The sequence below is a fragment of the Chamaea fasciata genome, unplaced genomic scaffold, assembly GCF_029207755.1.
Source record: "Chamaea fasciata isolate MVZ Bird 193981 ecotype frontalis unplaced genomic scaffold, bChaFas1.0.hap1 SCAF_2, whole genome shotgun sequence".
NCBI lineage: Eukaryota > Metazoa > Chordata > Aves > Passeriformes > Sylviidae > Chamaea > Chamaea fasciata.
Window position 1 is genome coordinate 37,584,864 of NW_027094087.1, and position 13,804 is coordinate 37,598,667.

Genomic DNA, 13,804 nt, shown 5'->3' on the forward strand with positions numbered 1-13,804 from the left:
TAAGGTATATGGTGTCTCTTGAGTTTTATTTCAGGCAGTTCTGGATCTTGATGTACAGGTCATTATTTTCAGGTCTTTCTTGGCTCCCTTCACATGGTGTCAGGATTTAGGGGAGGTTTCTTTTTAGTGAATGGAGGAACATTTGGCTGTGTTCAGATGTCAGACAGTGAGTCTCTGGGTCTCAGCAAAGTGATGGTCTTCATCCTCATCTCAGGTTTGTCTATATTCTTTAACACAGGGGGGTCAGCCTTTCCTTTGGCACACTGAAATATTCATTACCTGGGCTTCTTCTCAATTACTATGAACTGCTGTCACTAAACCCCAAAAAATTAACTCACTTAGTTTATTCTGTGCTTATTGCAGTTTATAACTGGTCCCATGGTCTGTAGGATCTCTGTATGGTCCTGCCACCCAGGAAGATTTGGTTGACAAAAGCATTTAGGGGGTGACTGTAGTCCCTGTGTACTTATTCATCACTTGTCATTTCTCTCTATCTTCAGCAGCTGTGCTCCAGTGCATCCCTGCATGCATCTTGGGCTGCATGACAGGATGGGCTTGCCCACATCTGGGATGGTTAAAATGCAGTTTCATGAAGTGGTCTCTGTGCCAAATGTTTCAATCTTTGGAAAGGATAAAGGCAGGTTACCTGTTCATGGGTGTCAGCCCTGTCTTTACTAGAGGGTTTTTCTGGGCAGCAGTCACTGTCTGAGCCCTGCTGGAGGAGTAGGGTGTGTGGGGGGGCTGTGTTTCACTCCTGGGTTGCTCCCAAGCACTTGCTCACTTGACTCTGCGCTTGCTTCTCCCCTTAACTAGGCTCTGGGGAGGCTCACTGCCAGGCATCTGGCTGGGATGGAGGACCTTGCCAGAAGAGGTTGAGATAGGGGACTACCTGATTTCATAAGGTTAACAGTAGGGATAGGGTTTGGAGAGGGTGGTTCTTCTGTTAGAGGAGTAAGTGAGGTGAGGAATTTCAGCTTTCATCTCATCAGGAGTGTCTGGAAAAGAAGCTGATGGGAACAGAACTTGGCTCACTGTCAGACGGGGGTCTCATATACCCCAGCATCTCCCTCCCTCTGTCTTGTTCGTATTAATTCCCCAGCCCATCCATCCTGGCATCCTCTGGACAGGGACCATGCAAAAGGCTTCTGTGTTCCAGAAAAGAGGAGAAACACAGAGTGCATCAATCCAGAGAAAGCACTCACAGATACCAGGGATGGAAAAGACCCAAAGGGTCACTGAGCCCCCAGTTCCCCACAGTCCTTCTTTGACAAGGGAAATGTGGCTGGAAAGGGATCAGTGCTGGGAGGGAGTTGTGGAAGGATAATGGAGTAACTGTAGCTGCTGCTTAACTTCTTTTTTTGGTTTGACTTTTTCTTTTGCACAACTGGTTTTGAAGGAAACATTGCCTTTATAATCATCAGTGTGAAATATTGTAATTTATTGTAAATTTCAAGATAATTGGTGTTGTACTGAAGAACTCCTAGAGTTATATGATATAGGGGTAGTCTCAGCATTTATATAAATTAGATTTAGTGACTTCTGTTTCACGGACATCACAATTGCAGAGCAGAGCTTGAGCCTTGAAGCTTAAAGGACAAAACAACAAGAAGGCAAATAAAAATGAAACAGTATTTTTTCCTTTTAAAAACCAGTGTTTTTAAGCCAGTTGCTCGATGTTTGGGGCCCTGACTCACAACTTCCAAATGCTTTAAGTTGGCCAAGTATAATAATCTTTAGAAAACGTTTCCTTTCCTAGATGTGCAGCTATTCCTGAACGGTGTCTTTGCTAACTTTCCTTAGGTGGAGGTTCAGAAAGTCACAGCTTGTTAGGTAAAAGGGCTTAGAACTAATCTAATTTAGTTTATTTGCACAATGCCATGAATTAATTCCAGTTTGTGAAACATTCAGTCCTGGTGAGTATAACAATCTCCATCTGGAGAATCCATCACGGCCTTTACAGCCTTGTTCCACTAGCTAATTGCCATCTCTGGCATAGATCTCCATTTTAGTTTCAGCCTGTATTTTCTAGTTACCAGGGTTTTTGCAAAGTCTTGGTCAGATACAGTGAGGAGACCTCTGTTATCAGTCCTTTAATACATTTAACAGATGGAGCCCAGAGCCCTGTATTTATGTCATTATTGTCAAAATCCCTTTTTTTCACTGTGGAAAGCCAACCTGAACACTGGTTCAGTACCCGCTGGACCAGAGGCTAATCAGGCTAACACCTCTGATTTGACTCAGTGTTCCTTGTTTACATAGCTCATTAACACTTGCAGTTGACATCCTGGGATCTCTCCATGCAGCTTGTTCTCCGGCCAGGCATGTGGCGGTTGCCACAGCCCAGGATAGTATTTTCCACCCTTTTACTTTAGCTTGCTGTATTTATTCCTGGATGGATGAACTTGGACCAGCTCAAGTCGATATTGTTTCTCCATGTCCTGCTTAAACAGTGATCCAGATCGCTTGGTGCATATGAATCCTCTTCATTGATCCCAGTGGCTCTTGTCAGATCCTGGTGTCTTCTATTCAGAATGATTTCTTTCTCTGCACTATTAATAAAAAGCGTGTATAATGCAAATTAAGCCTTGAACTGGAAACTCTGCTTCTTACTGAGGGGAATTAATCTGTGGTACGTGCAGAAGACAATCATGGAGGCACCTTTTCATTCTGATTTAATCCATGCGTTTTGAAAGTCAGCATGCAGAATCAATGAAAAGAATAAATCTGGGCTGATTTTAAATACATCCCATTTTTTATGTGCCTCATAAAATTCCACCCTGCCAGAATGTAGAAATCTATAATTAACTGCCAAAATAGTCTGCTGCTTCTCCAGTTATTTGTGTATTTATTCCCCCCACACATATTATTACTGTTTTCAGACAACCTGTTGATATTTACCAATTCAGCCTTGTCTGTAGCTGCTGACAGGACACAGGGAGCTGGTTTTCTTCCCTGAGACAGCCCAGGCAGGCAGGTTTGCTAGCTGTGTGGACATACTGAAGGCTGTTAGACCCAAACTGACTTGTCCTGGCTTTTCTCTCCGAGGATAACCCAAGCATGAGCGTGGGTTGGAGGCTGCACTTCCATCTGACGTGAATGCTGAAAGCCCTGCAGATGAGCTTTGCTTTGTATTCTCTCCTTCTGGTCTAATACGCCTTACATTAAAATAAATGAAAGAGAAATGAAACTGTTTCCACAGCTTGGGTGATGCCCTGTCGTTTCTCCTTACCTTTCTCTATTATTATCTCAGCTGGTTCCTCTAGAAGTGCAGAGGTTGAGGAAGGCACCTTTTCCTTATGCTGAGCATCTGTTCTGAGCATGGATCTCTGTAAGGAAATACAATATCCTGTCCCTCTCTTAACTACTGAGGATATGTTTGATACAGCATATGTCTTTTTAGATTATAATTTTACCCTGCAAAATCTTTACGTAATCATGCCAAAGAAGCTGGGCCAAGTCTTTCCAGAACTAACAAATGTCACCGACAAAACAGTGAATTCGAGAGATGTGAGTCCAAGTCTGCAGAATGTTTTTTGAAGCAAACACTTGTGTTTACAAGGTGCTGCAACTGTTGCTGATTCCATAAGGCAGAGAATACCACGAGGGCCTTGGGCTTTGGCAAATGTTCTCCCATTTCTTTCTGTATCATCATTTAGTGACGGATATATAACTGTGTTTCCTTGCACCGTTACCATCCGACTGGGCTTGCTGACTTTGCCAGGATCCTGGTTTTTTTCCTGCATGGCCATAATACTGTTTCTTCCACGTTATTCACAGTGAGACAGAATAGCGTTTGAAGTCTGCTTTGTGAGTGCAGAAATCATAATGATATCAGGTAGACACCTGGTCTGAGGTTAGTATCCAGACTGAAGGCTCCCAGTCAATGGGCAGGAATAAGCACATTTCACACACTTTTTTACTCTCATTGTAAGGTAAAAGCCTGAGGCAACTTCAAAGAACTGCACCCCAGAAATGCCTTATTCTCATCGCTGACTCAGCCGGAGCGTCCACAGAAGACGCATGAAGTTGTGAAATAAAGTTTCTTGGGAGAGTCTTTGGAAGATAAAATAGGCCAGTCTGCCCTAAAGGCAAAGGAAGGCAGAGCATTCAGAGAAAGATGAGCTAAATAGGTTAGAGGAGGGCATTTTAATTATGAATGTAGATGCCATGGTGTGTTGGAAACAAAGTCCTTCCTCCACTGGCCCCTTTCTGTCCCTAGACAGAAAGAGAGCTTCACTGTACCTGTAGCGAGGCTAAGGTGGAATTTCCTTTCCAGAACATTTACAGACATTTTAATTTTATTACTAATACTGTGCTGCTTTATCCAACAACAGCTCTTCTGTATTTATGATTTCCTGGTCATCAACAGCAAGGGGACTTTATCATTAGTTTTCCCTTCCAGGTTTCTTACTCCTACATAAAGTTAAAATTCTCCTCAAATTCCTCTGTCTTGGTAATTCTTGCTCCCAGGTGGTCCAGTATAAGAGGGGTATTAAGACCATGCCTAAATTTGGGGGCTTGGGCAGCGCCAGCATCTTGAGGGATTTCTTATGAAAGTGAGGTCCGTTGTCAAGTATTTTGCTGAAGACATTCTATTGCAAGCTATAGGTAGTAAGCTGTTATATATGTATCACAAGCTGTATCTGTGAATAGAAAGAGAATGCTTGATGACCCCAGCACAGTAGCCCTTGAAAGCCTCACTGCCTGCTGGTGCTCTTTATTCAAAAAGCTGTTTTCTTTAATTTTTTTTTCTCTTTTTCCTTCTTTACAATACATTGCAGAAGCTTATGAGGGCCCTACTTCTACAATAATGCCAACAAAAAATATGTTTTTAATAGAAATGTAGCTGAAATGTTAGAGAGATGGCCAAAACTCACAATATTCCACTGCCACATGCTTTTAAGGATGATTTTCTACTAGAATGTGTTTGGCTGAAAGATTTTAACCTGCTCTAATGCAGAGTAAGATCAACATTAAAATACAGTAGAAGCATTGTGAAAATGTCATTCTTTACTAAGCCCAAAGGACCTCAGGATAATCCTGATTGCTGCGTTTCTTTGGAGCTTTACATGAGAATTCGGATAGGAACTAAGCTGATGTTATAAAATTCCTATTTTTGCAAATGCTGATTTGTTAATGTGAGTTGCTGTGTTTATTTTATTGCGTATGTACTCAGAGATTTTGCAGTTGGCTAAGTCAGAACTAAATTGGGTCAGATTAAACAAGTAAAAAGAAAGTTAGAAATGTTAATTTTGTTGAATAGCTGTGTTTCAAGAGGTATAAAGTCAGTTGTACCTGTTCAGTTTCCACGCTGGAAAACACTGGAGAATCTTTCCTGTGGCCCTGGCTGCTGAGACTCTGGTGGCTGGCAGCTGCTACAGGGTGTAAATCTTTAGCAGTTGTAAAAGTCATTTGCAGTTTAAGAAAATAGAGATCTCTGTGGTCTTTCTTTCCTCTGTAGTGTAAAGCTAGACAGATGAAAGTGACAAGAAAAAGACTAAATGGGTGAAAGGCTAAGATTTCCCAAAAGTACAGTGTCCAAAGTCCATGCAAGGGTCTCAAGGGTGTATCTGTGGACAAAGATTGCTGTGCTTCATAAAGAAAAATAAAAACTGCTGCATCTCCACTGGTTTAGATTCAGAGTTCAATTTAATTCTATTGCTCTACGCTATTCCCATAAAGAAGGGAGAAAATCTGTACCTGCAGCAAATCTTCCAAATTTTCTGCTTTCTACTAAGTGTCTTTGTAGGGATGTAACTGTATCCAGACAGTTGGGCTTTTACTTGCATAAAACCAGCGGTGCCTTTTTTTTTTTTTTGGTAAAGGCAAACAAACTTACACTTAACTGAATTAATTGCTGTGGTAAAGCACAGCACAGACTGGCTGTCAGCAGCACTGAGGAGGTGTCATGTGCTTGTCTGAGTTCACATTCACTTGTGGAGCATCTTTTGCATTGTGAGTGACATCCCTCACTCATGATGTTATTTATTGCTCAGATTTTTGAGCAAAAGAATATTCAAGTCCCACAATGGGTATAAGGTCCCTTGCACGCTGGAGGACCAGAAGGAAAGGGGGACTGTGGGGATGGATGAGGACTATGCCCGTGATCAGAGGGCTGAAGCACCTCTTCTGTGAAGACAAATTGAGTTGGAGTTGTTCAGCCTGGAGAAGAGAAGGCTCCAGGGAGATCTTACTGCAGGCTTCTTATACTTAAAGGGGGCTTATAAGAAAGCTGGAGCAGGATGTTCTACCAAGGCCTGTAGAGATGGGACAAAAGGAAATGGCTTTGAACTGGAAGAGGGTAGATTTAGATTAGATATAAGGAAAAAAAAATTATGCTGAGGGTGGTGAGGCATTGCAACAGGTTGCCTATCCAGAGAAGTTCTGGATGCTTCGTCATGGGAAATGTTCAAGGCCAGGTTGGTTGGAGCCCTGAGAAGCCTCATCTAGTGAAAGGTGTCCAAGCCTATGGCAGGGTGGTTGGACTAGATGGTTTTTAAACATGACTTCCAAGCCAAGCCATTCTGTGATTCTATGAATTCCTGTGTGATTGGTTGTGAAGTGTCATATAGCACCTCCCTGGCTTCCTGTCTTTTGGGAAGTTTTATCCTCTTTCAGTAGACATTTAGCTCCTTAGTTGTTAGCTTGCACCTATGCCAGAGAACTAATATCCCTGGGACTGAGAGCAGCTCTTCTGGTCCTGGGAGCTGCCCAGAGGGAATGGTCCCTGTTCTGAGCTCTTGAGTTGCCCCTGTGAATGTTTAATTTACGGGAGAGACACTGCCTTAGATCATGTCTGTGCTAGGCAGGTAAAAGCCATCTCAAGGCCAGATTGAGCTCTGCACAGCTTTCCTCAGTGCTGGCTGCATGAAGCTCTACTGGGATCTTCTTCCCAGGAACACTGGTCTGTACTGCTGACCAGGTTAGCAGTGCACTTGTGTTCAATGTTTCCTCCGTTTCAGTACCTTTCTGTGCCAGAGTGGATGCATTGGGAAATGCTGGGATGAGAGTGTGGGACTGTGTGTGTGCAGTGTCTGGGGGCCTGCAGAGCCTGATTTGCTTTCACTCTAGTTTGGACAGAAGATTAAGGCTGAGTTGCTGGCTTTCTTTGCTGTCGTGCAGCTTGGTGGGGACAAGTTTGTTTGAGCAGTGCTGTTCATTTTCTGGGGCAGGATTTTAAAATTGCCTTCACTTTTCAGCTTTGTTCTGCTGCAGTTGAAGGAAGTGGTGGGTTATTGTCAGTAGAATTAGGCCAACACTGAAGGTTTTTGAAAACCCTGTTTTGAGAAGCTGTGTAGGTACTGAAGATGACAGTAACCATAATTACTATGTATTCATATAGCACTAAATTGTCTGTCTAAGAAAATGCATTCATGGATCTTTGAGGCCCAGTGGGGTAAATGTGTCTGTTTATTATGTCTTGTGCCTTGTGTAGGGTACAGAAATAAAGATAATGATATCAACAGCAAGCCTAATAGCTTGTAGTTCCATTAAAATACAAATCCCGGAAAGTACTTGATTGCAGACTTTCAGGTGGGGTCCAGCAGCCAGCTTATTTTCCTGCCTAACTGGGCCCAGACACTGAGGTACCACATGGCCTGGGTTGAGTCTCTTTACAAGATCAGTGTAGAAATATCAGAACTTTGGCATCAGGGCTGAGGAATGGCTCAGCCTGTGCACAGTGAGATTTTGCCTGGGGCTGCTTCCCCTGGCCGAGGCTTCAAGGGCTGCCTATGCAGTGGATGGAGGGATGGAGATGGGTTGGGTCAGGGACTCTGATCCCACCTGGCTGTCAGCTGCAGGCTTACCCTCACTGCTGAGACATCCTCCTGGGTTATCTTCAGCCATTGCAAATTATGATTCAGGTGTATTAAAGAGCTGCCTGCTGACAGCAAGCCTAGCTCACAAGCAGATCCACTACCAGCTCACTTCTTATTCTTCCCTGATATGAGTCTGGTGAGTGATAGATGCCCTTAATGGGGGAGTGACACAATGAGGTCTCCCACTGGAAGATGGCTTTCATGGTTCACTGTGATTGAACGTGGCTGTGCCTCCAGCAGTTCCGCAGCAGCACTTCCCTCTTCCACTTGCCAAAGCCACTCAGGGATGCTGCTTTGCTTGCACCACTTCCTCTCGCCTCCTAGCTCAGCTGATCCACTGGTCTTGCTCTGGGCAGGGAGCTGTGTTCCAAGGGTGAGTAATGCATCCCTTGTGTTTTCCTCAAGCCTGCCAGCTTATGCTTCTCAGCTATGGCGTTTGTGGGAAGGGGAGGCAGGGAGAGGCTGGCTGCTGCTGAAGCATTAGCTGCACACCTAGGCAAAAATGCTAGTTTTGAGTCAGTGCTTCCTTTGTCCGTTCATACCAGATGTGTACGTCACTGTCAACAGCAGGCGAGGAGACAATTTACCCAGTCTCTGCTGCGACTGTTGGTATTTAGTAGTCGTGACTGTCCGGTTATAACACTATTAATAAACCGTGCAGTCATTAGGTGGGAGCTCCCGTAAGCGTTTCGAGGGCGTGCGGCTCTAACGCTTCCCCCATGTGTGCTTTCCCACAGCCGACAATGCCAGCCGCCCTTCCCGCCGGTGCAGCAGCACAGCCCCATGTCCTCGCAGGCCACCGCTGGCCCTCTGCTCCCGGGCTCCTTGCCCCCGCTGCCGGCCCCTGCACCTGCCCAGACCCCGACGCTGCCGGGCCAGCAGCTGACACCCGACGCTTTTGCCATCGTGGAGCGGGCACAGCAGATGGTAGAGATGCTCTCCGAGGAGAACCACGTGCTGCGCCAGGAGCTGGAGGGGTACTACGAGAAGGCAGACAAGCTGCAGAAGGTAGGTGTGGAGATTGGGATGGAGTCTGTGCCTTTGGGCAGCTGTTCTTCATAGTTCTGTCACTGCAATGGGGATGCACCACTGGCCATTTCCAGCTGCTGCTTCTCTATGGTGGTCTCACAGAAGGATAATCCTGTGCCTTGTGGGCTCTGCTGCCTTTAGGATGAAACAGGGCAGCCCATCAGATATCTCTCAACTGGATATTTTCCCCTTCTGTCCTTCCATGCTGGCCTGACTGGAGCTTTCCCTGGAAGCCTCCCATGGGCAATATGTTCCTGGTGCACCATCTGCACAGGGGTTAGAGATGCAGATGAGAATGATATGAAGAGCACATCCACATTGGTCCCAAGCAGTCTTGTCCACCACAATTAGTTTGTGTGGTGCTCCACACTCTTTGGAAGTGTAACAGCCACCAATGGAGTTGTCCATTGTTTGGAAATAGATTACCTGGGTTGTCTTAGAGGCTTTCAGTTACTACTCTTTGAGTTTCTGAGAACTGATGTTAGATGTCCATTTGACCATGTTGGTTCTAAAAGCATTGCCCCCTTATCTGAAAGAACCATTTGGTAAAGATTTTGCTCATAACCCATTTTTCTAAGAGATCCTGCATCTTGCATCCATACCTGTAAGTATGCAGGTTTTTTGGTGGAGAATGGTGATGCCTTGTGCACTGCCTGGGGTGGGATGAAGAGTTGTATCAAACAGAGTAGAAGTTGCTTAAAACGGTGGCTTGCTGAAGGCAAAGCAGAGATGCTCCCCACATCTGCTGGCTTTGGGTCCCAAGGGCTTGGACCAAATAACTTATTTAGGACCCTGCACTACTATTTCATTTATGTCTTCCCACCACTTAGTCACAAATGAGCTTGGACTGCAGGTCTTTTCTCCTGAATTTAGGAATCTATAAAGGAGCTCAATTTCTTTCTATGCTGTGTGGATCAGGATGTTCTTGGAGACAGCCTTCACAGAGGAAGAGGCAACTCTGAGAGACCATGCCCCAGCCTCAGCTTTGGGTGAAATATGTGACAATCTTTTGAAACAGATCAGAAAAAAGACCAGATGTTTTGTAGCTGCTTTCTCTTCTGTCTCCTTCTGTGCAACAAGAGGAGTTGAGTTTATTCACAGAATTTCCTAAACTTAGTTAAAAAAAAAATACGCTGCAACATTAACTATCCGTGAAGAAATCTGCAAAAACTTTAATACTGACTTCCCTGTGGCCTTTGTGGGCAAAAAGAAATATTCCAGCTATTAATTTTACAAAAGCTGCGTTGTTCGGTAAAAGGTATTTAAGTGTAATGCCCTATAAATATTCTGGTTTTTTTCACTCTGGGAAATGGCTCTCTCTTTATCTTGGATGCCCTGCAAGTCTATTGCATCAGACACCAACAGAAAGGTATTCAAGCATGGGCTGAAGTCTCACTTCAGTCGATGAAGTGTGGACTTGAGTCCCATTGACTTTGGGGGAATGTAAGCGGAATATTAAAGTGAAACACATACTCAAGTGCATTCTTTCTTCAGGAAACCAAATCTCTTAACACATGGTATCCCTCCCATGCTGCTTTTGCTGTGTTTGAACACAAGGTCAGAGCAGGTCTTCCTTGGTTCCCACAAACATTGCCTCTGAAAATGTGATTGAGTACAACTACATACTTTGGATGTGAAAACTCTTCCCGCTTGTTGCAAGTGGAAAGGTCAGGAAGGAGTACTTCTTGTTTGTGGGTAACAATTTTATTCTAGGTAGGACCGCCTTCCCATCACTTTTATTTGTTACAGAATAGGAGAAGTTAGAGAAAGTCAGCCTGACTTACAGGTCTTCCTGGGCAGTTGTACAAACAGACCAGTTCTGAGGGTTGTCACATTCTCAGTTGTGTGTGAACAGACTTTTTTATAGAGATTACAAGGTGGTGATGAATCCCTGTGCTGTTTGATGAGTTGCCTCTTTTTCTTGCCTAAAAAGAGTTGGAAAAGGAATTGTGTGCATTTAATTTTGAGCTTTTTGCGTGATTTTCCCTTTTCTGGGTGGTGTTACCTTGCTAAATTGAATTGCCAGGCTGGGCTGGCTCTTCTCTATGCTACATGTGTGGGTTGTTTGAGTGGGCTGGCTCCAGGAGCTACCAGGCAGAGAAAAAGCTGAATTGTTTTTTTTCTCCTGCATGGAAGAAGGAGAAGGAAATCCCAGGGCTGTTGAGAAACGCCAACACAATTTATGGCTGTTCTTCTGTTCTCCTTTAATTTTGTTCAGTGCTGATGGAGCACTTGCTACAGCAAGTTTTTGCCTCCAGGGCTGCAGGCTGTGTGGTGATGTGTTTTGGGAAATACCAGCATATAGAGGGCCAAGCAGAGCCCTTGTAGTAACCAGCAGCATTTGCCCAGATTGTTAGCCTGTGGAAACCCACTTTTGTGCTAGCAAATCTGCTTTGCTATGGTAGGAGCTCTCTGGAGAAAGCATCTTCTCCTGCAAATAGTGGCTTACCAGCTCCCTGAACAATTCTTGAGTGAACCAAATTAAAGCACCTTGCTAAGGGCATTGTTCAAATGCCTCTAAAGCACTGACAGGCTTGGGCATCGACCACCTCTCTAGGAAACTTGCTCCAGGGTTTGACCACCCACTTAGTAAAGAAACACTTTCTAGTCTGAATCTCCCCCCTTGTTTCAGCTTTTGTGCTTGTGTACAAGCTGGAAGCAGAAACTGGGGAAGGTAATCTGGTTTCCCCATCATGGCTCTGCCAGGCTTTCCTTGGTGCATGGTTTGAAGGTGCTGCCTGCCCATGGGCTGTATCTTGACAGAGTGACTCCAGTATTATGGGAAGTGTAGGTCCATGCTGCTGGTGCCTGGCCACAGGTTCCTACACACACAGTGAGGTGACAGCTCCAGCATCCCTGGAGCTTTCATTCTCCAGGTACTACAGCTGGAAAATCATGCCTGAAGCTTACTGAGAGGGATTGAACTCTTCAGCAGGTGGAGGTGAGCTCACACCCTGGCTTCAAAAATCATGAATCTGTCCCATCCATGACTCAAGAGGCCAAAAAAGTGCCAGATTTAGAAAGGTATGTGGGAGGCTGTATATATCTTTTGGTTTCTCCAGCCTGTCTCCACAAACAAACGGGCCAGGCATGCAGGAACAGATACCCACATCAGTGTTCACCATCTCTGCAGCAATGATTTTACCAAAGCTATATCACTTAACATGACATTATCTTATTCAAAGAGTTGGATGGATTGAGCTGAACAGCAAAACTCTACCCGAGACTATTCTTCTATCAGTCTATTGGACTCAGGTCTTAAGATGCGAGTTCACCACTAAGGGGTTCCTCTGCATACCCTGCCTGCAGTTTGCCAGATTTCAGGGAGATGAAGTTAAGATTGAAAACCCAGAACAATTGGTTCTGTCTGTTACAGAGAGTCTCTCTTGTATAAAGCAGTCTTCAGTCAACGATGGAATGGATCACAATAGTTTAAAAGTGACATGAAGCCACAGCTGAGTCTAAAATACTTGTGGTGGCATTCGGAGATCAGAGATAAGTTTTGGATCAGGGACCTGTTGAATAACAAATGTTGTCTCCTACACCCTTTCTAGGAGAGTATACAGCTCACACAAGTACACCATTTCCTGTTTTTTCTCCTCTTGGATGGCATTAAAGCAGTCACCATGGTAATGGACTAAAGGCAACCAAGCAGTTCCATCAAGTCTAGCCCACCTCAAGGTTTTTTGGGAGCTGCCAATGGGGTGTCCTGGGGCGTTGTGACATGGTGAGCTGCCCCACAGGGTGTTTACAGGGATTCCCACCTGCGGGAGCCACCAGCATTGCTGGAGCTTCATGCCATCCTCTGCCAGGGAGATTGGTCATTGCAGAGTTGGTGACTGGTGTGACACTGGACATGAGCATTGCCCTGACCCCTTGTGTCTTATTGGAATGTGCTGGGCAAACACTGGGATGGGACACATTCCTGCAGGGCTTTAACAGGAACTCTCTCTCCTTTCAGTTTGAAATAGAGATTCAGAGGATTTCAGAAGCTTACGAGGGTTTGGTCAAGACCACCACTAAGAGGGAATCTCTGGACAAAGCAATGAGAAACAAACTTGAAGGGGAAATTAGGAGACTTCATGACTTCAACAGGGATCTCCGTGGTATGTTACAGTTGCTTGTGGCTTTTTTCCCCCTCCCATGGTGGGAGGTTGATATGGTGTTTCACTTACAAGCTCCAGAGCAGCAGGCTTTAGAGGAGTGGCGTCATACAATAGTCAGAAACACATCATGAGAAATAAGGTCCTGCGCATTGGCATTAGACAAAACTGCTGTCACCCCCTTGGTGGCAAAAAAACTTTCTGGCATAGTTGGCTCCAGTTGGTGTCTTTGTGTTCAGCGCTTGAAAATATGGATTTGACAGCAAGGCCACCAGTCACAGTATCCTGTGCACTCCTGAAGGGCTGAAGAGCAAATTGTAGTGTAGAACAACGCTGCACTACGCATAAATCCCCAAAGTCAGTGCCTTCGCAGACCACTAGCGAGTATCAAAGGGTATCTCTTTTAAAAAACTTTAAATTGAGGATGTATCCTTCTGAGAAAGTAAATGGGGGATATGTTGGGTAACTATTGCCCATCTAAGTTCCTGAGAAGGGGTTACTTTGGTACTCACTGCTCATGCAGTGAGGTGCCTTCTGCAAACTGACTTAAAATTTTGCAGTGGTGGGTCACATGGTCTTTCTGAAGGGGGGGAGTTTATGAAGGCAGGATCTTCCCAGGGAAAGTGGTCCTTGGCTGCAGAAAATCCCTTCTTTCCCAGGGCATCCCCAAGGATTGGTGTCGCTGGGCTGGGGGCTGCCTTTCTCCCGGATGTCTTGCTGCACCCAGGGGCAGCTCTTCACTGCAGGAAAGCAGCCATCCCCTTGCAAAGCTGGGTAATTCAGATTGCAGATGCCTTGTGCATTTTGAGTAGTGTGAGAGATGATTGCCTGGGCATGTCAGCTGTGAATGGC

The 13,804-nt window shown here is 45.0% G+C and overlaps 1 protein-coding gene across 2 annotated transcripts in view; it reads left to right on the forward strand.

Moving 5' to 3' along the window:
* AMOTL1 (angiomotin like 1) overlaps nt 1-13,804 on the forward strand; it is a 75,989-nt gene that overhangs the window by 35,893 nt on the left and 26,292 nt on the right. For both annotated transcript variants that reach the window (XM_066175704.1, XM_066175705.1), the window contains 2 exons: nt 8,558-8,828; nt 12,811-12,955. In XM_066175704.1, the coding sequence (XP_066031801.1) occupies nt 8,558-8,828; nt 12,811-12,955 (416 nt within the window). The remainder of the gene's footprint in view (nt 1-8,557; nt 8,829-12,810; nt 12,956-13,804) is intronic.